The sequence below is a fragment of the Populus euphratica genome, unplaced genomic scaffold (assembly GCF_000495115.2).
Source record: "Populus euphratica unplaced genomic scaffold, PopEup_1.0 scaffold84.1, whole genome shotgun sequence".
Taxonomy (NCBI): domain Eukaryota; kingdom Viridiplantae; phylum Streptophyta; class Magnoliopsida; order Malpighiales; family Salicaceae; genus Populus; species Populus euphratica.
The window spans coordinates 609,450-635,297 of record NW_011499964.1 but is presented as its reverse complement, the minus strand read 5'-3'; the positions used below and the strand labels follow the sequence as shown (position 1 = coordinate 635,297).

The 25,848-nt window shown below is 32.1% G+C and overlaps 1 protein-coding gene across 3 annotated transcripts; it reads left to right on the top strand.

Annotated features, from left to right (window-relative positions):
* Positions 1 to 14,899: 14,899 nt before the first annotated feature.
* On the top strand, positions 14,900 to 21,846 carry FES1 (Zinc finger C-x8-C-x5-C-x3-H type family protein). Of its 3 annotated transcripts, none has more exons than XM_011045118.1 (6): positions 14,900 to 15,329; positions 19,405 to 19,537; positions 19,660 to 19,886; positions 19,975 to 20,307; positions 20,452 to 21,446; positions 21,548 to 21,846. In XM_011045118.1, exons 1-6 carry the CDS (start codon positions 15,101 to 15,103, stop codon positions 21,575 to 21,577), a joined length of 1,947 nt encoding a protein of 648 aa, XP_011043420.1. In that variant the 5' UTR covers positions 14,900 to 15,100; the 3' UTR covers positions 21,578 to 21,846. The 3 variants fall into 3 exon arrangements, with proteins under 3 accessions (XP_011043420.1, XP_011043419.1, XP_011043418.1); XM_011045117.1 differs by having other exon boundaries at positions 19,081 to 19,537; positions 19,669 to 19,886; XM_011045116.1 differs by having other exon boundaries at positions 19,081 to 19,537.
* The last annotated feature ends 4,002 nt before the right edge of the window (positions 21,847 to 25,848 follow it).

Here is a 25,848-nt window from a genome sequence, read left to right as displayed (position 1 = left end):
GCGCCCCCCCACCCGCCACTTTCTAAAATATGATTTTTGGGGCCGGTACTTGAGTTTGGACGAATAGGAAAAGTGCAAAACAAAAAACATTATATTTATTTTGTGAAGCTAAAGACAAAACCATTTTTGCCCCGTCTTCAATTTTTTAGGGAACATCTGGGACAACGATCAAGATGGAAAATTTAATGAATGTTTTTTTTTTTTTTTCAGTTTTGCACTCATAATGTTTTTTGAAACAAGAATATATGCTTGTCGTAGAGCGCACATAACGTCGAATGACGATAAGTTTATCTCCTCAGAGTTATCGAAAATAAATTTTAAATTGTTATAAGATAAGTTATATTGTTATATAATTATTTTTATAGGTCATGTTTATGTTTATTTGTTTTTTTTAAGATTTAAGATAGATCTCTGTTTTTAAGAAAGTTTATATTTTATTGAATTAAATACAAACTATTATAAAGATTAGACTTTATTTATTTCTTGGATATAGCTAATTACTAGCATTCCAACCAAAAAAATAACTGTTATAAGTTTTTTGTATTTTGATCAAATCCTAAGAAATAATCATAAACTAGTTATGATATTTATTTTTTTATTTTTTAAAATATGATAAAAATATAATTTTTATCTTTTAAAAAATATGCACGAAAAACCTTTAAGGAATGTGAAGGAAAACAAACCCCTTTTTTTTTTAAATGAAATTAATTTAAAGTTATTTTATTTTTTAAATTATTTTAAGAAAAGTTTTGGAGAAAACTAAATATTTTAATACTAGATTTATATCTTATAGTGTAAATATATAACCCGATATTGTACAAAATTATTGAAAAAACATGCAAAAAAATCACAAATATTTTGAATAGACTCTTGAAAATTTTTAGATTTTATTATTATTATTATTATTATTATTATTATTATATGTGCTAGACTTGACTCAGTTGGGTCGGGTTAGGCCAACAAATGACCCCTCAGACCTGGCCTCCCTCCCCCTTTTCTCTCTTTAAGTGGGCTGAACCCAATCATTTGAGCTGGGCTGAAACGGGTTCAATCACAGCACGTATGGTTGCTGGTTTGACCTAGCAATCATGTTAATTAATTTTCCATTTGCATGCAGAACGAGTTCTTGTTCTGCATGTAATGGTTGCAATTGGTTGTAATTTTTACAGCCAAAGAGAAAGAAGAAGATTAATTGGCATAGAGGATGACTAGTTGGTGGTGCTGGGAAACCGACGTGTGGCTGGAGGTGGCAATTTTGGTGGAGACACGGTAGAGAAAATGGGAGAAAGCTACAAGGAGAGAAAAAGATGGAAACATGAGTAATGTCTTCTTTCTTCTTTTTTTCCTCAAAGCATGAAATCCATTTTTATTTATAGAGGGTGAAAGAAGGACATTTTAACTTTACTAATGTCAAATATTTGCCCTTGATTCTAACCAAAAGGATTCCAACCATTGGTCCAAAGTTATCATCATGAGCTGTTAGATTTTAATAACTCAAGATTGCTTGAGTTAAACTCTTTGGGGTGACATCAATGTCGTTATGGTGTTAATCAACCAAAAAAAATATACCAAGGTATTATCAAGTGTCAGACCATCATGTTGGTGTATGATTTGTTTGGTTTGATTGAGAGATAAAGCATTAAATACTCTGAAAAGGTGGTCACCCAAGCAATTTTCAGGTGAAAAAATAATGAAGAAGATGAACAATATTAGACAATGCGTCATTTGGTCTGTCTTTTTTTTTTGTCAAAACAATATTGTTTTATTTAAATGAAACAAAGTCGTTTTAGCTTTTAAAGTTTTAATTTAGAGATTTGATAAAAGTTGAATTTAGTCCCTTGACTTTTGATTTCTTTTACTTACATCACTTATTGGTATTGAACTTCTAATTTTATGCAATTTCCCCCTTAAAAACTTCAACATCAACCTAGAATTTCAGCATTTTTTTCATTGCGGTCATTAATTTTGGAATTATACAAATTAACCTTTAATTGATCATTAAATTTTTAATTTTTTTCAATTTCACCTCTGATTTCAATCAATTGAACCTCTATGATTTGACGTCTTTTGCAAAATAATCCTTGGTTGTAAAATTCTCAATTTAGCCATTAATTAACCCTAAACTTTTGATTTTGTTGTAATTTTACCCATGATTTGAATCAATTGACTTAGTAAAAATTAAATCTGGTCTCTTAAAATTTCACTCTTCTCAATTAAGTTCTAATTGGATCCCCAAACTTAATTTTTCACTAATTAAGCACCTAATAAAATTAATTTGACCCATTTACAGTATAATTAAGTCCTTGCACCTAATTAAATTCTTTAATTTTCATGATTTTACCTCTTCGAGGTATTGAAAATGAATTTTAAATTTAATTATAAAATTCAAGAGTCATGAATTAATATTATAATTATTAAAAAAATATAATGGTATATAAAAATTTAGATAAAAGATTGGTTATGTACGGAAAAAATATATCATTTTTAGTACACCAAATCTAAAATGATAAATATGCATGAAAAAAATATGATTTTTTTTATTTTTTAAAATATGATAAAAATATGCATGAAAAACCTTTTAGGAATATGCAAGAAAGCAAACCCTTTTTTATTTTTTAAATGAAATTAATTTAAAGTTATTTTATTTTTAAATTATTTTAAGAAAAGTTTCAGAGAAAACTAAATATTTTAATACTGGATTTATATCTTATTGTATAAATATACAACCCGATATTATGTAAAATTATTGAAAAGACATACGAGAAAATCACAAATATTTTGAATAGATTCTTGAAAATTTTTGGATTTTATTATTATTATTATTATTATATGTGCTAGACCTGACTTAGTTGGGTCGGGTTAGGCCAACAGATGACCCCTCAGACTTGGCCTCCCTCCCCCCTCTCTTGAAGTGGGTTGAACCCAGCACAATCATATGAATTGAGCTAAAAGGAGTCCAATCTGGCTAAGTTGGGCCATCAAACTACCTAACAACCTTTCTTTTCTTTTTTTTCTTTTAATTTTGTTTTGATTTGAACTGGATCTGGCCCAATTATCTGAGTTGAGCTGAAACGGATTCAATCATGACACGCATGGTTGCTAGTTTGACCTAGCAATCATGTTAATTAATCTTCCATTTGCATACATAATGAGTTCTTGTTCTGCATGCAATGACTATAATTTTTACAGCCAAATGGGAAGAAGAAGATTAATTGGCATAAGGGATGACTAGTTGGTGGTGCTGAGAAAACCAACATGTGGCTAGACGTGGTAATTGTGGTGGAGACACGACAGAGAAAGTGGGAGAAAGCTACAAGTAGAGAAAAGGATTGAAATATGAGTAATGACTTCTTTTTTTTTTTCTCCCAAACTTTGGCTTTAAATTTTTTCTCCTCAATGCATGAAATCCATCTCTATTTATAGGGAGTGAAAGAAGGACATTTTATCTTTACTAATGCCAAATATTTGCTCTTGATTCTAACCAAAAGGATTTCAACCATTAGTTCAAAGTTACTATTATGAGTTATTAGATTTTAATAACTCAAGGTTGCCTGAGTTAACCTTTTTGGGGTGACGTCAAGGTTGTTATGGTGTTAATTGGCCAAAAAAACTATACCGAAGTATGATCAAATGTCAGACTATCGTGTTGGTGTATGATTTATCTGGTTTGATTGAGAGATAAAACATTAAATGCTATGAAAATGTGGTCACCCAAGCAGTTTTCAGGTGAAAAAATGATGAAGAAGATGAACAATATTAAACAATGCGTCATTTGATTTGTCTTTTTTTGGTCAAAATAATACTGTTTTATTTAAATGAAATAAGGTCGTTTTAGCTTTTAAAGTTTTAATTTAGGGATTTGATAAAAGTTGAATTTAGTCCCTTGACTTTTGATTTCTTTTACTTACATCACTTATTGGTATTGAACTTCTAATTTTATGCAATTTCCCCCTTAAAAACTTCAACATCAACCCAGAATTTCAGCATCTTTTTCATTGTGGTCATTAGTTTTGGAATTATGCAAATTAACCTTTAATTGATCATTAAATTTTTAATTTTCTTCAATTTCACCCCTGATTTCAATCAATTGAATCTCTGTGATTTGGCATCTTTTGCAAAATGGTTCTTGGTTGTAAATTTCTTCAATTTAGCCATTAATTAACCCTAAACTTTTGATTTTCTTGTAATTTTACCCGTGATTTGAATTAATTAACTTGGTAAAAATTAAATATGGTCTCCTAAAATTTCAATATTCTTAATTAAGTTCCAATTGGACCCCCAAACTTAATTTTTCACTAATTAAACACCTTATAAAATTAATTTGCCCATTTACAGTATAATTAAGTCCCTGCACCTAATTAAATTCTTTAATTGGACATAAATTAATTCTTAAACATAATTAAACCTTAAATTTGACCCATGATTAAATCAAATTGGCCTATTAAAAAATCTAATTATGTCCATGACCTTAATTTTTATGCAGATCCATCAAATAATCATTTAATTTGATATTGAGTTTGTATTGTCTCTCCAATTTTGGACACGACGAGGTATGATCAGGTTTTCGACATCGTCCAAAATTGCAACTTGGTTTTATGCGTATCTGAAATCCATCATCAACCAACTTTTTCCACATCTCCGGTCTCCTTACAATTTTTTTTATTGTTGTTGTTATATTATTATTATTATTATTATTTTATTTTAAAAGGAAAATGTTAAATTTTAGGAAATAACCCAAAAATAAGTTATGACAATGCTAATTTTAATTTTTAAATCTAAAAAGATTAAAATCAACTTTTTCTTTAGTTTATTTTTTTCATAAATGATTATTAGATTTAAATACATGTTTAGGAGGCTTTAAGGATTACTTGCATCTATACCATAAGCTTAACATGTAAAAAACTATTGATGAGCCTTTTCTATGCCCAAATCATTAGGTCATGCACTAAACAAATACATCTTTACCCAAAATGGCGACAACTATAATGTTTAAGTTATGGCCTAAATGCTAACGTCCACATTGTTAGGGTCATAGTTTAAATAACTACATCTCTACCAAAAACGACTAGATCATATGAACATATCTTGAGGTGAATTTTTATAAAATCACGTGTATTCTGAAGTAAACATCACATAACACACCAATAAAGTATAGTTGTAATTTTTTTTAAAGAAAATTGGTGGTGTCATTTATTGTTTATTTCAATAAATAACAAGTTAAATGAAAAGTGTTAACTCATAAAAACATTTTGATTGGTTCACATATAGGCCAAAAAATATTCATTGACCAAATAAACCATTTTTATTGGTCAAACATGAAGGACAACACATCTTTCTTGGTTCAAAAAGCATAAAAATAATAATCACACTTATATATTATCACATGGGCTTTGCTATGATTAGGTAAATCATGTGATCATCAGTGGCAGGTGTATAAATATCTCCCACCATCTATTAAATAAATATGACCTCTTAACCATTACTCTCATTTTTATTTTTATTTCTCTTTATTTTTGTTTTATTTGTTAAATGATTTAAGCATTAAAGGGTACCTTATCTATACAAGGGATTGGATTGTTTTGCAGGAGAAGAACAAAGCCTAGATAACCTAATTAGCTTGATATTAAGCCTAAATATAAGCCCAAACATTCTAGTCCAATTTGTAAAAAACCTAGATTTCTTATTAAGTTTTTGTGGCTTTATCAACTATTTATAAATGAAAACTAGAAATTATTTATATTTTTTTATGTCTTGTCCTTTGAAACGAGACAAAACATGGACATAAAAATCATGTCTTATCTATTAAACTAGACTTGAATAAGTTCTTTCCTAGCATTTTATTTTATAGTGTGTTATCATTATTGTCTTATCTTTTCACATTTATATACCATTTCAAACCTAATCATTGTGACAAGAAAAAAAAAAATGCTCAAAGAGGTGGATGAAGAGGTCTCGCTTGATTAAACACTATCAAAATAACACGTGTATAAAAATCCCCTACGATTCATCAAATAAGCATGACCTCTCAATCATTACTCTTACTTTCCTTTTTTTCTTTCTCTTTATTTTTTTCTCATTTGTTAACTAATTTAAACATCAAAAGGTCCTCTATTTATACAAGGAACTTGTTTTATAGGAGAAGAATCATGCCTAAATAACCTAATTAACATGATATTATGCCCAAATACAAGCCCAAATATTCCAGTCCAGTTTTTGAAAAACCTAGATTCCTCATTGAAATTTTTATGGCTTCATCAACTATTTATAAATGTAAACCAGACATTATGTATATTTTGTTATGTTTTGTCCTCTATAACCAAACAAAAGATAAAAATAAAAATTATCTCTTATCTATCAAACTAGACTTGAATAAGTTCCTTCTCAAAATCTTATTTTATAATATGCATGTTATCACTACTGCCTTGTTCTTTCATGGCTATATACCATTTCAAACCTAACCATTATAATGAGAAAAAGTCCTGAAAAAGGTGAATGGAGAGGTCTAGCTTGATTAAACACTAACAAAGTTGATTTATAATTACAATTGTATTTGTCTTAGCTTTTCAACTTGTTTTTTGTTCAAAAAACAGGTTGAAAAGCTAAGACAAATGAGCCTTACATCTGAGTGAGGTTGATATATAATATAGGCCTTTAAGATTGAATTGAGCATCTTAAGTTTAGTTCATGAAATTTGAGTTTGAGTTTAACCAGGTCAATTATAGTAAGACAATCATTAAGATTGGATTATAAACATAGTAGAAAAAAAATTATATTACTCTATAATTAATATCAATGTCAATTTCTTCAAATAATTGTATTGCAATGTTGCCATATTTGTTAAAAAAAGTAGACGATTAAAATATACATTTTTTACCGAGTTATAAATTTTGATATAGCCTTCATTAATGCTTATATTTCACTTGGAGATAATTTTTTATTTCGCAATAAATTCTTTTTTTTTTAAGTAAAACCACAAGAAAATACACATCATATTAACTAACAATCACAAACTCCTTTTTTTTTTTAAAAAAAAAACCTTAAAAGCTTGATGATAATTGATGAAGTTGTAAAACTTCATATTGTATTTGGCTTTCCATAACCATGTTTTAGACATAAATGTCTAGGCTTAAATGTAAGTTTTGTCTTTGGGCTTGGTATTCCTGTAGAGTAAGTCCTCAATTGAAATACGAGACCTTTTGATTATTAAGTTAGTAAATTGTAGGAGGGAGATAATGCATAAGAAAAATGAAAAATATATGGTTGTTCTTATAGAGTTATGTTTTGTATTGTTTGTTCTAATAATAATTTGTCATTTATTGTTTGGGTTTAACATCTTACACATAAGCATAAGAGACTATAACACCGTCCTAACTTTAATATAGATAATAACTTTGCCTTATAATGTGTGTCAGTCCCTAGGCTTGAAGAATTGAACAATCACAAGCATGGATCACATAATATTTTTCCCATTTTTTCTTTCCTTCTTTTTTTGTAGTACATTGATTAGTACTTAAAAGTGCATTTTTATCATGGTTTTATATCATCATTTTGCACTTGAAGTATCAATAACTCCTTAACCAAAGCATGTTTTATAATAATATATCAAATAATATAAGATACCTTTAATTTGTCGTAAATGTTCATTTTAAATGCAGGCCTATCACATAAATGAAAGGATTGATTGATGACTTGAAGAACTTAAATTGCAAGGATAAAGAGATGGCCAAACTTAGAAAAGAGATGTCGGTGCAATCCAAACCGGAACACTGTTCGGTAATTGGGTCATATCTGGAGCTACAGATCTCAGATTTAGGTCCAATTTATATGGATGGAAAGGTAAGACATAGGCCTACAACTTTCATATGGAGCCCAAGATCTAAAAAGGCCATTATCAAGTCCAAATTGTAGCAACAACAAAGAAGCCCGAATCTGTCTTCCAGCCCGAGCACTGTTCGGTATTTTGGCCATATCTGGAGTTCTAGAAGTCCAAATGAGCTGAAGTTTTTACACAAGAAAGCTGAGACAATTGCCTACAACTTTCATGTTTACAACTGGCTCCAATTTTGACGTTATCAATGACGTTTTGGGCAGACAAGAGAAGATAAGGATTGTCACCAAGTCAAAAGTTGGTCACCCACTTATCAATTAGTCATCAAATCAATAGTTCCCATTTTTGGCCTATAAAAGGAGGCATTTGCCATGCATTTAGGCATCTTGATTTCCAGATCAAGATCATGCTCTTCCTTTCTCTCTTTGTATTTTTTATGCTTTGTTTTCATTAATATTAAGTTTATGCCTTTCATTTCCTTTCCTTTACTTAGTTAACTTTTATGTTCTTATTTTGTTTATCTATTTTGCTTTCTTTCATTATGTCTAGCTAAGTTAATTATGTCAAGGTGAAAAGGTTACACTAATGGTGTAAGAATAAGTATAATGTAAACTTAATATGGACTTTAATGTTTGATACTAACATGTTTTATATTTGCTATCTTGTTCACTCTTTAATACTTTGCTTGTTAAATGACTAATCTTGATTTATGTTACATAACACTTGGTACAACAAATGTTTGGCACTTTCATAGCCCATAATGTATGGTATAACCGACACCTGAGCTATGAAAGGAACTTGATTTGTATTATTGTTATTATTATTATTACTATTGTTGTTGTTGTTATTGTTGTTTTATAATTTTTTTTTATAATTTGTACAATTAACCTCCTTGTGGTTCGACCCCGGTCTTGCCGGGTTATTTATTACTTCGACACTCCTGCACTTGGGAGAAGACATCAACCTTTTAGTCGTGTCATACATGTTGTCGGTCAAGCAAATTTAAAGATTAAACTATAGAGTTTTAGAGGAATCAAGGATTAAAATGGAGAAAATTATGAAAAAGTTGTTGACACGTGTAATATATGCGCCAATATGTTAGTCACGTATACCACTTTTGAGGGGTCATATGTCTTACTCCCAACTCTGATGGTGGCCTTTCTTGGGGTTATTAGATTCATCTTAGTGAGATCTTTTCAATGACATGACATGTTCATTTAGCCATTTAGGCCAACCTCAGGTTGTTTTTTTTTCCTTATCAATTACCTATTCTATTAAAATAACCATGGTGAACCCAACCCTTCACTATTCATATGAACAATGAAGGAGCTACCTTAATTTGTTTTTGAATTTTTAAAATCCCATCTTACCTTTTTTTCTCTTTAAACTAAATCCTCTTTAGCTTTTCCCCCCCTATTTTGTCCTTTAATAATGCATTGATTTTGAATTAATCTTTATAATTTGTTTCAGTTTGCTTTCTATAAAATTATCGTAGTCTTAAACAAACTTCTCGATATTTGATTAATACTTAATTTTATGGGTGCCTATTTTTGTTGTCATATCATTAAATAAAAAATAGTTAAATAAATTGTTAAACCTAGTAGATTCCATGAATCAGATTATGGGTTTAGCAGGTTAAACTCAAAGCCCGAGTCGATATAACATGTCATCGTTTCAATATAAAAAAATATTATCTTGGAATTTTTCTTAAAGCTAAATCACACTTTTTTACTAATGTCAGAGTTGTCTTTAAACCCACTAAGCTGACTGGGTCATATTAGGGTAACTCTTATACAGATTAATTTTAAATATAGGCTTGTCAATAAGTTGAGTCGAAAGGTTTTAAGGTTGACACCCTAGGTTGAACCCTTTTTTTTCTTTTAAATTCCATCTTCCATTTTTTTTTTCTTATGATTGAATCCTTTATTGATTTTTTTTTAATTTCATCATTTAATATTTAATTAATTTTGAATTAGTATTCATAATTTATTTTAGTTTGCTTTTTATGAGTTTATTATAACCTGAAACAAATATCTTGATATTTAATTAATGCTTAATTTTGCAACTATCTATATTTGTTATTATATTATTAAGTGAAAATATTTTTTCAAAAAACGCTATTAAACCTATAGTTTTGAAACCCGGTGGGTTAACCTAGGCCAGGAGTCGGGCAGGGTCTAAGTAAAAAACAGCCGAGGATTTGTCTTGGTGAAACTCGATCGACTCGGGTAAACTCGGCTAAGACCCAACCTTATATATATGCGTGGAACGACGTCGTTTTGCCTTTTATAGTTAAAAGACCAAAACGTGAATAATTAAAGACAGAACGAGCAGAAAAACTAATAAAAAAAAACCTAATTAAAGAAATCTTCAATCGAGAAGAAAAGCAGAGGAGCAGAAGACTCTTGATCACTATTTCAAATCTGCGAATAAGGTTAGATGAAGCTTTTGTTACTTGTTTCTCTTCACGACTCTCTTTCTTTATTCTATGCCTCTGTTTTGAACTTGCAGTTCTTGATCTAGTATTGATTCTTCCATATTCTCACACTCACAGGTATATTTCTTGTTTTTTTTTTCTGCAACTTAATAAAGCTTCTGTCTTATTGTTATTTCTACAACTTAATAAAGGATTAATTTTTCTTGATTGATTTCTTCATAAGTTTCATATTAGTTAATTGTCTTATTTTTTTTCTTTATTTTAGTTTGATGTGCTTGACAAATAAAAGGACTTAGCTGGCCAATTTAGCAGTGCAAGCCTTATTGTTCTGCAGTCCCGATAGTGTTTGTGTTTTTTTAACAGCTCTTATATGAAATTAGTTAACTGACGTTTAGAGACAATTTATGTTTACCTCTGTCAATTGTAACTCAAATTTTGATTCTGTGAATAATACATGTTTAGAGATAATTTATTAGTTCGAGTACAATTTAGAGACAAATTAGTTAACTAATAGCAACAGTACATGTTTAGAGCCAATTGCAACCCATTCCAGTTCATTTCTTCTTTCTAGGATAAAAATTGACTTGTTGCATTCTACAAAATTGGTGTAGGAATATAAAATAAAAAAGCAAGCAACTTTATATTGTTCTCAATTAGCATCCCAAGATGCATATTAATTATGCAGTGGAAATAACAACATATTATTTTTCATATCGTGAGCTTAGATTTGACAGATTAGTTAACTAAATTGTTTCCAAAGATGATTCTAAGTAGAAATATAGTAAAAAAAAAAAAGATAATTAAAGTCTAGCAGTTTCTCAGTGGCTATTGCATAAAATTTGTAAATCTTGAATATATAACTAATCATGAAAACTTAATGGAACATCATATAGCACATGGATCTGGTATTACAACTCTACATTAAGAAATTATTCCTTTATATGATAACAACAAATTAATTTTGAAGTCTCTATTGAATAGATTTTTCTATTTTTTGTTTCTTCCCATAGTGTCCCTTATTATGCAACTTTATTTTTCATATCATGAGTTTTTTTTCCTCATTTAAGATAGGTCCTTAAAATGTCTTCACATGATGGTAGTTTTCCAAGTAGTGATCCTTCAACAGCCCAATCATCTCAACCTTTAATTTTTTTGTCAAGTGGTAGTAGAGGAATAACATATTTGGCATAGGGTCATTGTAGAGAAGCTCCTAAACTTAGTGTTGGATGTAAAAATAACTAAATTAATATGTTTATATTGTGCTAAAGTATTTGCAGGTGGTGACATTAATCGATTTAAACAACATTTAGCTATAGTTAAAGGAGAAGTTGAACAATGTCGCAAATGTCTTCTTGATGTTCAACACGAAATGCTTTTAAATCTTAAAGGAAATGTTGAAAAAAAAGAGAGTTAAAGAAATGTAAGAAGATTTCAATCCATTTAATGCACAACAAAAAGAGCATAAAGATATGATGATTAGGCAATTAGAAAAAGATAATGGTCATGGTGATAATGAGGATGTTAATATTAAAAAACATATGTTACCACCGAAGGTTGCAAAAAAGAAAAAGATTTAAAGCACCAACACTGTAAAATAAGTAACTACAAGTTATGGAAAACAGAAGAAATGTGCAATATTAAGGGCATATTTCATGTCAAGAATAACTCCTGGTGCTCAAAAGTCTCTTCAGAATAGTTAGTAAAGGAAGGAAGCAGTTGAACGATGTGATCTTGCTTTAACGAAGTGGATGATTGATACATGTGTATCATTTAATGCTATTAATTATGTGTATTATCAGCATGTCATAAATGCTGTAATAGCCATGGATCTTGGTTATAAAGGACCAAACTTGCATGTTATTTGTGGTTATTATTTAGCAAAAGCGGTTGATGAAGTGAAGATTTATGTTAAGAGTTATCAAGAGATTTGGAAGAAGACTGGTTGCACATTAATAGCTGATGGATGGACAAATCATAAGAGGAGGACTATAATTAACTTCTTAGTATATTGTTTTAAAGGAATAATTTTTTTGAAAACTGTGGATGTATCAAATATCTCAAAGATTATTAGATTGTTGTATCGGTTGTTTAGAGAGGTTATTTTGTGTGATAGGGTAGAAAACATTGTGCATATGATAACTGATAATGCTGCAAATTATGTTGCCCCTGACAGGTTATTGATGAAAGAATTTCCTTCAATATTTTGGTCTCTTTGTGCTGCTCATTACATCAATCTCATACTCTAGAATATTGGTAAATTGCATTCAGTTTGTTCTATTGTTGAGCATGCTTTTGGTATCACAAAGTACATTTATAATAATTGTTATCCATTATATTTGATGAGGAAATTCATTAGAGAAAAAGAAATACTTCATTTAGCTCCTACTCATTTTGCTACCAATTTCATTGCATTGCAAAGCATTTTAGCTCATAAAAATGAGTTGATAGCTGTGCTGATATCTAGGGAATGAGTCTCATTTGCTTATACTAAAGATAGTAAAGGAAAAAAAGTTTGTTGAGAGTGTGCTAGACTCTCTGTTTTGAGAAAAATGTGCAATAATTGTGCGTATGAATGAACCTTTAGTTTGAGTTCTACGAATGGTTAATGGTGATGATAGACCTTTAATGAGATATTTGTATGATGTTATTTATGATACAAAATAAGAAATGTTGAGGAGATTTCAAAAGAGGAAGGCTAGAGTGCAATCTTTTATAGACATTATTAATAATCGTTGGGATGTGCAACTATATAGAAATCTTTACGCAATGATATTTTGGTTAAATCCTCGATTTCAATATGATGCAAATATAATGGATAAACATATGAGCATCATTTATGGACTTCTAGATATTCTTAAGAAGTATGCACATGAAAATCTATCATTACAAAGTAAGATTACAAATGAGATGAAGTTGTTTAGGAATGCTAAACATAACTTTGGTCGGGCGTCTGCAATAAATAATTGCACCCTTATACCTCCAGGTATATAATTTTTATATTTAAAAATATTATTTGACATAGTCATACTTATTTTTTTTTTGTATATATGAATGGTGGATGACATATGGAATCAGTGCTTCAAATTTATAATATTTGGCTATACAGTGTTAAGTCAAATTTATAGTTCTTCGGGATGCAAGAGAAATTGAAGTATTTTTTAACATATTCATTCTAAGAAAAGAAATAGATTGGAGCACCGAAGGCTTGATGACCTTGTTTACATTCACTACAATCTAAGATTGAAACAAAAATGTTTTTCTTTTCTCTAATTTCTTAAATATTATTTTATCTTATTTAGTAGCATTATTAATACTTATATTATGTTTTCCTTCACTTTTAATATATAGGAATTATTGAAAAGGATAAAATTATGATTCAATTAATTTTAAGACAATTTGTGACATTAAAAATTAGATACTAGAAGATGACCCGTCAATTTTGATAATTGAAGAAGTAGAGAGTTTTCACCTAGCTCTATCAACAATGACTATACAAGATACTTTAGATGATGATAATTAATGATTGATCATTTAGTGATAAATATTATTTAAAATAAAGTATTGTTTAACATATAATATTTATTTGTTAATTGTGTTTTAAATATAGATGGTATAAATATTAATGAGATTGAAGATGATTGTAATTATGAACTTTCAAATGAGCATGCTGATGTTTTATTAAGTGTTGATGAGATTGACTCAATTCCATCAGCATTTAATTTAAATTTTGCTCCTATGGATATCGAAGAACTTAATGTGTTCATTTAACAAAAATAAATGTGTTGTTAATTTAGAATTTATATTTTTTTAATGTTTTGTTTTAAATATTTTAAAATTTATATTTGGTTTGTATTTTGGATATTGAATTAAATTTATGTTGTTGGTTTAAAATTTAAATTTGATTTATATAAGTGTTGCATTGTAACTAGTTAGGTGTTTTCTATAGTTATTGTATTGGTTTTATTTTTTAGGTTGACTCGGGTCAATCCATCTGACCCATGACCCAATCATTAGACTGGGTCGACCACCGGGTTGAGTTTAAAAATTATGATTAAACCCAATGAAATCTATGATCTGAGTCTATCATAAATTTAGCAATTTAAGTTACAAAACCCTGATTAATTTAATATATTGTTGTCTCAATATTAAAATAAAAAAATATTTTATCTTAATTTATTTTTAAAGTTAAACTATATTTTTTAATAATCATCTAAATTGATTTTAGATTTGTCAAGTAAAGTCATATCAAATTAATTCTCATATATATTAATTTGAAATTTGGATCCGATAAGAAATTAAATTAAAAAATTTTAAAATTAATTGGTTAGATTTAATTTAATAATAATATTAAATAATTTTATGTGATTTTTTTCATGTTAGAAAACATACTAATAAATTAGTAATATCTGTGTGTCAAATAGTGAAAAGGGGTTTTGCTGGCGGGTTTTTCTTGGCTTTACTACCTATACACAAATACCCTGTTAAATAAAAAACTCCAATGAAAAGTTATTAATACCGAAGGAAACTCTTAAAAACTATCAATTAATTTATTAGTATGTTAACGTTAAATAATTTTTTTCAAAAAATTATATGAATTATTTACAATGTGATGTTTATACATCAGGAAGAAAAAAAAAAACACGATGATACTTAAAAACTCATTACTAACAGAATTTATTTAGAAAAACAACTTATGAGAAAATCAAATCTGACAACAAATTCCACCACCGTAGACAGCACTAACAACGCTAAAAAAAATACCGCAAGTTTCACCGCGAACTGTACGAACCGCAACGAAAAAAGAAAGAAAAACCGAACCTGGTGCCCTGAACACAATGCCACCATCAGCCGCCGCCACAGGCGACGACGACGAAGACCACGCCCTTCCCTCTTCCAATCCATCGTTCGCTCAAATCTCGGGTTCCGACATGGATATCGATAACGGTGATGACGAAGAAGAGGAGGACCCGGAAGAAGAAGTAGGCGGCGGAGATAACGACGACGAAGAGGAGATAGAAGAAAAAGAAGAAGTTGAAGAGGAGGAAGTTGATCAGAGACGTAACGGTTAGTTATGATATCTGATTGATTTTTTTTTTTTTGAAATTAGGTAATATGGTGATGTTTTTGCTACTGTTTTGTTTGACTTACTGTTGAGCGTTAGCATTGTATGGATTGCTTCATTGATTAACGTGGTAAATTAAGTGTTTGCTTTAAATTTGATAAGATTAGAAGTTTTGAAGTTATTTAACTCAAAAATGGCCAATGGTGTAAACCGCGTTTTAGGTTTTAGTGGGAGATTGTTTAGGTGATTGGCATTGATTGACGAGCCTTTTCTCGATTGGTTTTGTCGGAGGGAATATGCCAATGCTTGAGGTAGTGTGATTATTGCTTGAAGTAGAAGGGAGCTACTATAGTTTTTTTCAGGTTTCATTTGATTTTGATGGCGTGTACTTGCTTCGTTTGTTATAGTTATTGTGATGTTACAGGGGTAATTAGGTGTTGCTTCCAATTGGTAATTTTTTTATTCGTCTTTTTATGATTGCTCTTCTGAGTTCTGGTTGAATTGCTAATTACGGATTTTCAAGGAAGCATGCTGAATCATACATTAGAGAGCTTGATTAGCTATGGAAATGGTGAGTCTTTCTAATGGCTGTATGAATATATGCAATGAAGTAAAACGAATTACACGCAGACAAGGTTTTTGTTTTTTCCATTTTTTTTCCTTTTTATCCCGTAATAAACAAATAGATGTTTACCGATAACTCTGGTGCTTTTTTTTTAAAACGTGAAAAGCAATTATCTTATCCTTTTTCTTTTGAGGTTTCCTCTATTCTTTGTGTATCAAGGTGCTGTTTCATATGAATACAGTTCCAATGCAGTCTGGCACATGTCAAAGCCATTTTAAACGGGGTTTCTCCCCATCTTTTCTCTCTCTGGTTGCCACTTCTGCCATCATGTTTTTGCTTCTTTGCCTCATGCTCATCTTTTTTTCTTTACTGAATTCATCCAATGTGTCATCCTCAGTTTTGCAGTGTTTTCTTTCCATTTTACTGCTTTTTTTTTTATTCCTATGCGCTTGGTCCAATTCTTTTTTCAGTGGCAGTGGAATGTTTCTTCATGGCATTCTTTTAATTTAATAGAACTCCATATGGAAATTTTCATTTTGTACATCTAATTTTAATTCTTAGTCTAGCATTATCTTTAGCTTACTCTCCTTGTGAATGATTGATGGTCATTTAATTGATTAATTTTCTCTAGGTTGTCATTGTGCTTTTATCTTGATTACTGTCCATTCCATGCATATTGTTCTCTTTCTATTAATTAATTAATTTTTCATTTTGAAGTGCCTTTTATAATTCCTATTTACATAATTTGTTGAAGCTACACCATTAAGAAAAGTAAAACAGTAATGTGAAATGATAAGAGAAGATGGAGGGTGATTAAGAAATCAAATAAAAAATGCATTGAAATATGGAGAAATCTAATACATGCTGTATGCCTTGTGAAAGAGAAAATCTGAAAGAATATTATGATTCCACAATATCAATTATCAATGTTAAAACATTTTGATACTGACTGGTGTTTATTGAAATCAGGTATTGTAGTATTTATAAAAAGACAAGAAAAGGTTGTAATTGCATAATAATAATTTTCCAATTTTAACAAACTAAATATAATCTCACATAATAATGAAATTAAAATGTTGTAAAGAAGCCATTGACATCCTGAAAATCAGTAATTAATGATGTAGCCAACACAAATGCAACAAATGACTAAAATTACAAACATAATGGAAACAGATATTTGCAACTCATCATTATTTTCCAAAGAAAAAAAAATGACTCTGCACCATTTGCCATACGATGTAAAACTAAAATAATCAGTGAACATAAAGAACAGTCTGCCAAAATAATAATAAAAAATATAACTATAATCAATAGGATAAATGAAATATATGGAAGTATAATATGACAGCTTAACTGATCAGAAGAAAAAAAATAGTGCTACAACTAGAAACAAAAAAATACATTACAACATATCCATATGCAATGCCAATTGGATTGGATTTTTTTTGTTGACTGGGTGGAGAAATCTTGACTTTGAAAGAAATCAAAGTGGGAAATTTGTTGGAAACCAAAAATAAGCAACTATTGATAGAACTCTCAATTACTCTAGGTTTTTTTCCCCTTTCATCATTAAACTATGCTGTTCAACAAAGACAATAATTTTGGAAAACTATTGAAACTAATGAAAACTAAGGGAAGAAGAAGCAATGATCTAATATTTTATACCTGATTTGTTGAAGAACAATCTAGGACATCAAGATTGAGCCAAATTTTAGGACAAAAGCAGGGAGGGAACAATGATCTTGAGCTTGAAAGAAATAGTGTCATGGGTGATCACAGTAATTACAAAGATGGTTTTGAGTTTGAAAGACAAGATAGGTGATTTATGTCATTCATTCTTGTACCTAGGTGGATAAGGCGTGAAGGATTGGGAAAATGGAGAGAATTCTCAAAAGCACTTAAACGAAAAACTGGTAAAAATTGAAGTTAAAAGGAAATGCATAAAAGAAAACAAGAAAAAGAATGGCCAAGAGGAGACCTAGAGAATTTCAAGAGAAAGTAGAAATGGTAAGCTGACTACTTCTCCCTTATCATGTGCCTAACTTCTTTCTGTTTCCTTTTTTCCTCTCTCCCTATTCATAATTGGGAGTTTGCTTAGTGATGTGGCTTTAGATACAATAAGTCTATGATTAGAGTGGAGGAAATGCCATGTATTTACCTCTCAGGTTTGGTGGGGGGCAGGGGGGATAAGATCATATTCTAGAATCTTTGATGACAAATCTCCATTAAAACAACTTCCATGGGATAGAAGAATCTTGTGATCTCTTTACAAAGTACAAAATGAAGGCTTTCAGATGAGTCTATTATCATGTGCTCGACTAAGCACTAGCTAGTTTTGCTGGTAAAGTTGTCTGGCATGGTACGGAGTGATCTGGGACTGATTCCTTCTCGCATTACAAATCATATGGGAGGTCAGGTTATGTTGGTTGGCATGGTACCGAGGCTTGATTGGGATCCCTATGAATAATTTTTGTGTTTTTTGATGTTCAAAGGGTCTGGAAAACCCTATTTTCCTTGTATTCTCGTCTAGGAGAAATCCCTATCTTATAATATTTTCTAATTTCATAAAAAAAGGAGCGCTATCGATGCAGGTGCTATTTCAGCATCTATATGAGCCTGTAGATTAGCTTTTTCACCACCACTTCCTTTTCAAACTAGTTCACAACACTTTACAATTGATTTGACACAAAAAGAAAAGCCTACTACACCTCCATCCCCACCCCCAAATACATGATCATTCTTGCAGTTATTTCGAAAATGATTAACACAGCCAGCATCAACTATTTTAGGTATTAGGAGTCATTTCATTCTAAAAGTTATGGGAATACACTTTCCTTCACAAATGATTTGGACATCATCAATTTGTCCTTTTCCATGATTTGTTTACTCCTAGAATGAAGTTTGGATAGTCGAGAATTTTTGCTATGGCCTGTCCCATACACTGAAGCATGCTGTTAAAAATGTGGTAGATTTCTACCTTTTGCTTGATTATGCAATTTCTCAACAGAGCAACCATGCAGGTTCTTGGCTTGGACTCAGTAATTAGTAGGATAGGTGACCCTACATGGAGTTTCCTTTTACTTAAATCTCCAAAACAAATCTTTTAGGACCTCATCTATTATGAAAACATCTGTCTTAAGAAGTTGATAGCTTTGCATTTCTCTTTATTTAGCTCTTCTTCCATGTAGATAATAGACAGCATCTGGAGTCTGACAGGCAAATGGGATCACATTCTACACTTGAGATGTCTGAAATGAGGGAAGATAGTGTCAGTAATTTCAAATGTTCTGGCCCTTTGGATGGACCATTGACATTGCAGAAGGAGAAGTCATGTGTGAATTATTTAGATTCATGGTCCCCCAAATTGAGTAAACATTTGGTTATTGCTCGAAAAAATGGAACTTTGGAACATGCAATTAATAAAACAGATGCCTTCGGCCATAGCAAGACTCATTTAAGTAATAGTAGCGAAGCTGTAGCTGTTGAGACCACTGAGCCATTTGTTATCACAGGCATAGAGGTGGATGTTGTCTTATCTAAGAGAAACTGCTTGGGTCAGGAGGCTAATGTCGTTCTGGATTCGAAGGAAGAACTTAAACCAGTGGACGTGAAGTCAGAGGATAGCAAAGAGCAAACAGAATCGAGGTGTGGTGATGCTGACTAAGTCTTTTCTTCAACTTTAATTATCATAGAATGTTCTAGTTTGGGTTTTCCCTTAGTAATATCTCCTTTTCTCGTGTTATTCATACTTCTTACAAATCAATTAGGTTATCCAGATTGGTGGCTTCTGTGACAAGGGCAAGAAGTTTATCCCCTTCTACTGAGCTTAGGGATGGAAACAAACGCGCAGCAGTAATTTGTGACTTTTTTGCGAAAGGGTGGTGCATTAGAGGGAGTTCATGTAGGTTCCTTCATAAAACCAACAAAGCAGATAACACAGGCCAACAGTTAGGGTTAGATGAGGTTGCAATCCGAGAAGACCAGTTTGATGAAGGTATTTAACATTCTTGTAATATGGATTTTGGAGAACCTTCCCCATCAAGATGTTCTGAATATCTGATACGTTCCTTCCCCTGTATCAGGTGCGAGAAACATTTTGGAGACACCAAAGTTTCCTCATTTTCCTGACCCAGTTGCTGCTTCAACAGGAAAAGAAGCTACATTTTCTTCTCATTTCTCTTCAGAAAGACTCCCACCACTAGAACACAAAGAAAATGAGAGGTTGCATCAGTTGGATGATGAGCACAAGTTGTCACTTCGACAAAGAGTGGGCATTCCTCTCAATGCCAAGCAATTTTCTTCCTCCAAAGACGATCCCAGCTTTTCTTCCTCTTTTAAGGATGTAGGAATGGAGAATTTTAGACAACATTGGCCTGCGACTGATTGTGGTAGTTACACTTCTCTAATTAACAGAGGTAGCTATCCTTAACAGCTTACTTCCTTGAGTTAACTTTTTTTGCACGACTCAGTTTTCCATTAGAATGTGCACGATTCAAGCTTTGGTTCTTTTTTATTAAGTAGTGTTTTGTTCTCATCTCACCATGTCTCAACCTGTACAGGATCATCATTTTCTTTTAGTTCCTCTTTTGATACAAGCCTGCTTGGTTCTCAAAAGCTGCTGGATAGTGATCGTGCTTCTAGATCATCTTCATTACCGCGAAGTGCTTCTGCTTTCTCTGGTTCTGAGCCAGAAAGTTTGTCTTTAGCTAGTGTACCTGGGGATCAATTACGTCATGCAGAGCATAAAACAAAAATTTCTTCAAATGACTGGGAGCCATCTATACCTTTTCGCCCTTCCTTTTTCATTACTCCTGAAATGATATCATCTGCTAGGAGCAAGTATGATCCTCTTCGAGATAGCTTTGTCTTGCCCAATGTAGGAGATAAATCCTTCAAATTCTCTTTCTTTAGTCTAGGAGCATCAATCTCAAATGCATTGCAGCAACCGATATATGGTGATTCCTTGTCAAATCGAAACTTTGGCACTGAATGTAAAGGTGACAAAAGTACTATATCTTCTCATGATAAACCCCACAGAAGTCTGTCGGATAAAAATTGCAGTACACCTGGAAAAGATTCATTTACTACTGCAACAGTGACAGGAGGAGCTGGTACGGCTGATGGTGAAAATGGGAGTGCACTCAAGGAAGAAAGTGCCTCAGGTATTGGTTATGAAAAAGTTAATCGAGTTACAAACAAAAATGATTGTGATGCTAGACCCCAAATAGATAGGTCAAGACACAAAAAGGACTTAAAGGCAGATAGTGTTAGACAAAACAATGACATGGAGGTTGATCAAAAGATAGGTGGGGATCTGCAAAAAGAATCAAAAGTGCTGAGACATTTTCGTGCTGCTCTTATTGATTTTGTTAAAGATTTGTTGAAACCAACTTGGCGTGAAGGTCATCTCAGCAAGGATGCACATAACACAATAGTTAAAAAGACAGTTGAGAAGGTTCTTAGCACCTTGCAACCTCATCAAATTCCAGCTAATGTTGAGTCAATTAAGCAATATCTTTCTTCATCTCAGCCAAAAATGGCAAAGCTTGTTGAGGTGAGTGCTTTGATTTGAGAGATCACATGTAGGATGGGATAGATATGGATTTTGTAAGTTTTTCATGCCTGCCACTTAATGGTTGCCTTTTTCATTTGCAGGGATACATTTCTAAGTATGGAAAATCTTGAGATGCCTGGCCATATGGCTTTCTTTCTGTACAGTTTCCGACACATCTAGTTATTCAGAAAACCATGACAGTTTGTATGAGGCTTATTTAGCAGTAGTTAAAACTGAGATTCAGGCGGAATGTTGTGAATTTTGTAAGATATTTTTCTTTATGGAGTACTCTTTTCCTCCTAGCTCATATATTTGGAAGAAAATAAAACCATATATATATATATATTTAGTTTGGGATCATGTGTATAAAGAGCAATATAAAACTATTCTTAGGACCTAACTTAATAGCTTAAGATTTTGGATTGAGGTGTTGTTTGATATAATATCAAAGCTTTAATGATTGAGTTTGAATTTTATCATCCTCATTTTTTTAATTAAAATTAATTAATAGTCGTTTTAATGATTGAGTTTGAATTTTACCATCCTTATTTTTTTAATTAAAATTAATTAATAGTCTGAGAGTATGTGTTAGAGGATAATATAATTTATATATTAGGCCTTCACTTAACAGTTTAAGCTATTAGATTGAAAATAGCTTGAACTAGTTCTTTAATAATGTGGCTTAATGTGAAAAAATACACAATGTTATAATAGAAACAAGAAATCGCGCAATTCTTCATGTTAATGTTAATTTCGTTTGGTTCCTGAGAGCCAAGGCCAGCAGTCACTGCAACCTTCTCTATTGCCAAGTTTCGTTTTCATTCAAGTTTAGCCTGTATCGGGCTTCATTGAATAATGGATATTCATTGTTATTCTTTCACTGGTATCTTTGTTTGAAATGCAACATTCTCTGATTTTCTTCTATTTTTCCATTGCCTGGTGCAATGATAGAAGTCTTGGTTTTGTAAACATGTGAAATTATTTGCACAGAATATCTTTAAATTGCCCTTCCAAAGTAAGGCGCCATTTTGTCAAACGAGATTCCAAGTATCTTTTAACTGGCTTCTTATAAGCTGAAGAGAACCCGTATTTTGACTGTTTAGGTGTTGTAAATTTCTGCTTAATGATCTTGAACACAATAGATTTCTAAGATTCTGGGTCATTTTCAACTTTTAGCCTCTGGAACAACTCTCTTGTTATATTTTTACTGCCTTCGACGTTAAGGTCTTTCTTTCTTCTTCTTCTTCTTCTTTTTCTTTTTAAATTCATTTTCATTTATAAATTCTGGTGTCATAATTTCTACTTTTGCTTTTCAGATTCCTGTCTTTGTGGAAGTCGTATATGGAGATACTTATGCAGCGAGGTACTTTAATCTTATTTTGCTTATCACTTATGCAGCGGGGTAATTTAATCATATTTTGTTTATGACGTGCTTCAGTTCAAAAAAGTTTATTGTGGACTCCCATGAGCATAACTGGTCTTTCCTGATTTTGCTGAAGGTTTTTTCACAATTATCATTGCTTGTTTGTGCTACACAGCGCTGATATTTGTGTCGTTAAAACGATAATAATTAAGAAACAAAATCTACGGGTTAGACCAAAATCCTAAAAACATGACAGAATGAGACATGGCTAGCTAAACCTGCTCGATTTGACTATAAATCCTAATTTATGTGATCACGCGCATTTATATGGGACTAGACAAGTCTGGTTCGTTTCAGTTGGAGAACAGAGATTAAGGCGACAATTATTGATCTACATTTATTTTCACAGGTGACTCTTAAGTTTGATTTCTTGGTGGTTCAAATTGTTTTGGCGCACCTCTTTTATCTGTCTATGATACAGTGGTGGAGAGAGGCAATGATAGGGGAATGCGTTCATGCAATGCCATGTACCATGAGAAAATACACAAGGATTAATGGCGATCCAAAAATGGTGATTTTTCTTTCACGTGGAGTTTGTTGAAAGAGACCTTATTGCTTGTAGAAAGAAGTATACCATATTTATGGAAGTATTCGGAGAAGGGAAACATGATTCCACTAGTGTGCTTAGTAATCCTAATTACAATTATTGGAGAAATGGACATGTTTGATAGCCTGATTCCTTGCACCCATCATTTCCCAATATCAATGGTTTTTATTTTTTTTGAGATATTAGTAATGGATTGATGAAGGCGGGACTTGATGTTAGGACCTGACACCTCTTGCTTTGCAAGAGAACCACTGAGCTACAAGCTCATTGTTACTAATGATGGTTTCAGTACTATTCCATTTTCATTTCCTTCGAAGACTCACCACTTGTAAATTAATCTGAAATCCATGCGCTGTTCATTCAGACAGTAGATGAAGATACAATAGTTGTTGACTAGAGCTGGACATCTATATATAAAAAAAGGGAAGGCTAAAACATAGAGATTGAGCTAAAACTGGTCCATATCATGAGGAAGTGTGACCCTAGGATACAAGACATACGGTAGTCTTTATACCTGGGGTGGGTTGTAGCATTGCTCAAAACAATATGAGTTGAAAAAAAAAAAAACAATTTTTGGAGTCTTATTCAATTACTGTAATGCCTGAACTGATTTTGGAAAAAACGTGAGATAACTTTGGAGAACCACACTATAGTAGCTCGTATTGAATTGGAGCACATCTTAACTCCTTATCTCGAGTGAGGAATGAATGATTAGGAAATTTTGCTTTGAAAAAATCGTGAAGTAGAGCCTCAAGTTAGCGTAACTTGATAGGTTCTGCTGGCATGCTTTTAACAGTGGGCTTGTGAGCATGGCATTCCCTGCATGGTGAGACAAATGATTGAAATATTTCCTGGAAAAATGATGAACTTGAAGCAGCACGCTCCTTTTTTGCTTCTTTTTTCTCTTTACGAGTTGGTTTATCTGAACCACCAGTGCTTTTATCACTCGATCTCTTGTAATTGCCATGAGTTGCTTTTTTGGAGCTGAGGTTACGGGTCACCGTAGTCTGCTCTGATTGATATAAAAAGGATTGTAGTTGTAGCTTTGTATTGGAGATTGACATATCGGATGGATGATTCATGTTCGAACCATGAGAAGCCAATACTGGTGCAGTGCGACTGAGAAACCCTTGGTCATGCTCTCTAACTTTGTTAACACTGTTAGTAGGAGGGGACTTTGATTCCAGATCTTTAGCAGATAGGAGAGTAGAAAAGCTGAGTGATTCAGATGAATGCTCTGCCGAAACATCAATAGAAATTTTATTTTGCTGATGGGTTACCATTTTTCTTTGGTGGAAATTTAGTTTCATGAGACTTCGGCTTTGTATGCACTGACATAGTAGGATATATAGATGGAACTAGACTTTTGTTCTTTCTGTTTGTGTTCCCTTGTTTTTTTCCGGCTTAACATCTCTTATGTGCATGTAGATTCTGATTATTGATTACTTTGTTTTTTTTATTCAGCTAGATACATGCAGTCACAAGTTCATAAATCTTGTCGATGCTTCCAAGCCTCAATGGGGTTTTACTTCATTTTATATTCACCTCCTACGTATAGTTGGGGTCTGCTTTACAACGACGGCCTTGAAAGGACGAGTAGATGCAGGCAGCTTAAAAGGAGCGGCTGCTGCACGGTGGACAAATCAACGAAGCAAAGGTATAGTAAAACAAATTAACCTTGTTGTCTTCTGTTTTTAGATCTAGAAAGCTGGGTTCGAGACCTGAGGGTAGAGTTCGTACTGGTTACAGCTATCGTTATTATTGATGAGCGTGCAAGGCAAAATGTTAGTGATGTGATTTTTTGTATTGATGGTCGTTCCAAAGTAGGTGTTGCCTTCTCGTACAGAGCAACAAATACACATCATTATGGACTTCTACCGTGTCTTAGATTCTGAAGAGATTTAAAAAATAAAATTACATTGACGGATAAAAGTTCGTTAAATCTCCATAGATTAGGGTTAAGTGAAGTCTTGACGGTGGTTGCAAAGCAACACCTGCTTGTCTACCCAATGGGACCATGGCGTAATGCCTGTCATTTGTATTCAACTGAAATGCGTTTAGTGCAATGATAATTTAGCCTTCCAACTGGAAAAGGTTTTCGGTAGTGTTCTAAAACCCGGCCTGGTCTGGCAGGTTAACTCGAGACCTGGCCAACCCGGGATTGGAACCGGGCCGGGTTGATGAAAAAATAGGATGAGCCACGACCCGGCGTGACCCGGCCGACCCGGCGAGTTGACCCGGCGACCTGATTGACCCAGTAAAACCCGGTTGTAACTCATTGATCTTTATTTATCTTTTTACTAAAACGACGTCGTTTTGAATTTTTTTTAAATTAGGAATTGACCTGGACAACTCAGTCAAAACTTGGTGACCCGGTTAAAACCCGGAACCTGGGCCTTAGACTAGGCCGGCCACCGGGTCGGGTTTAAAAA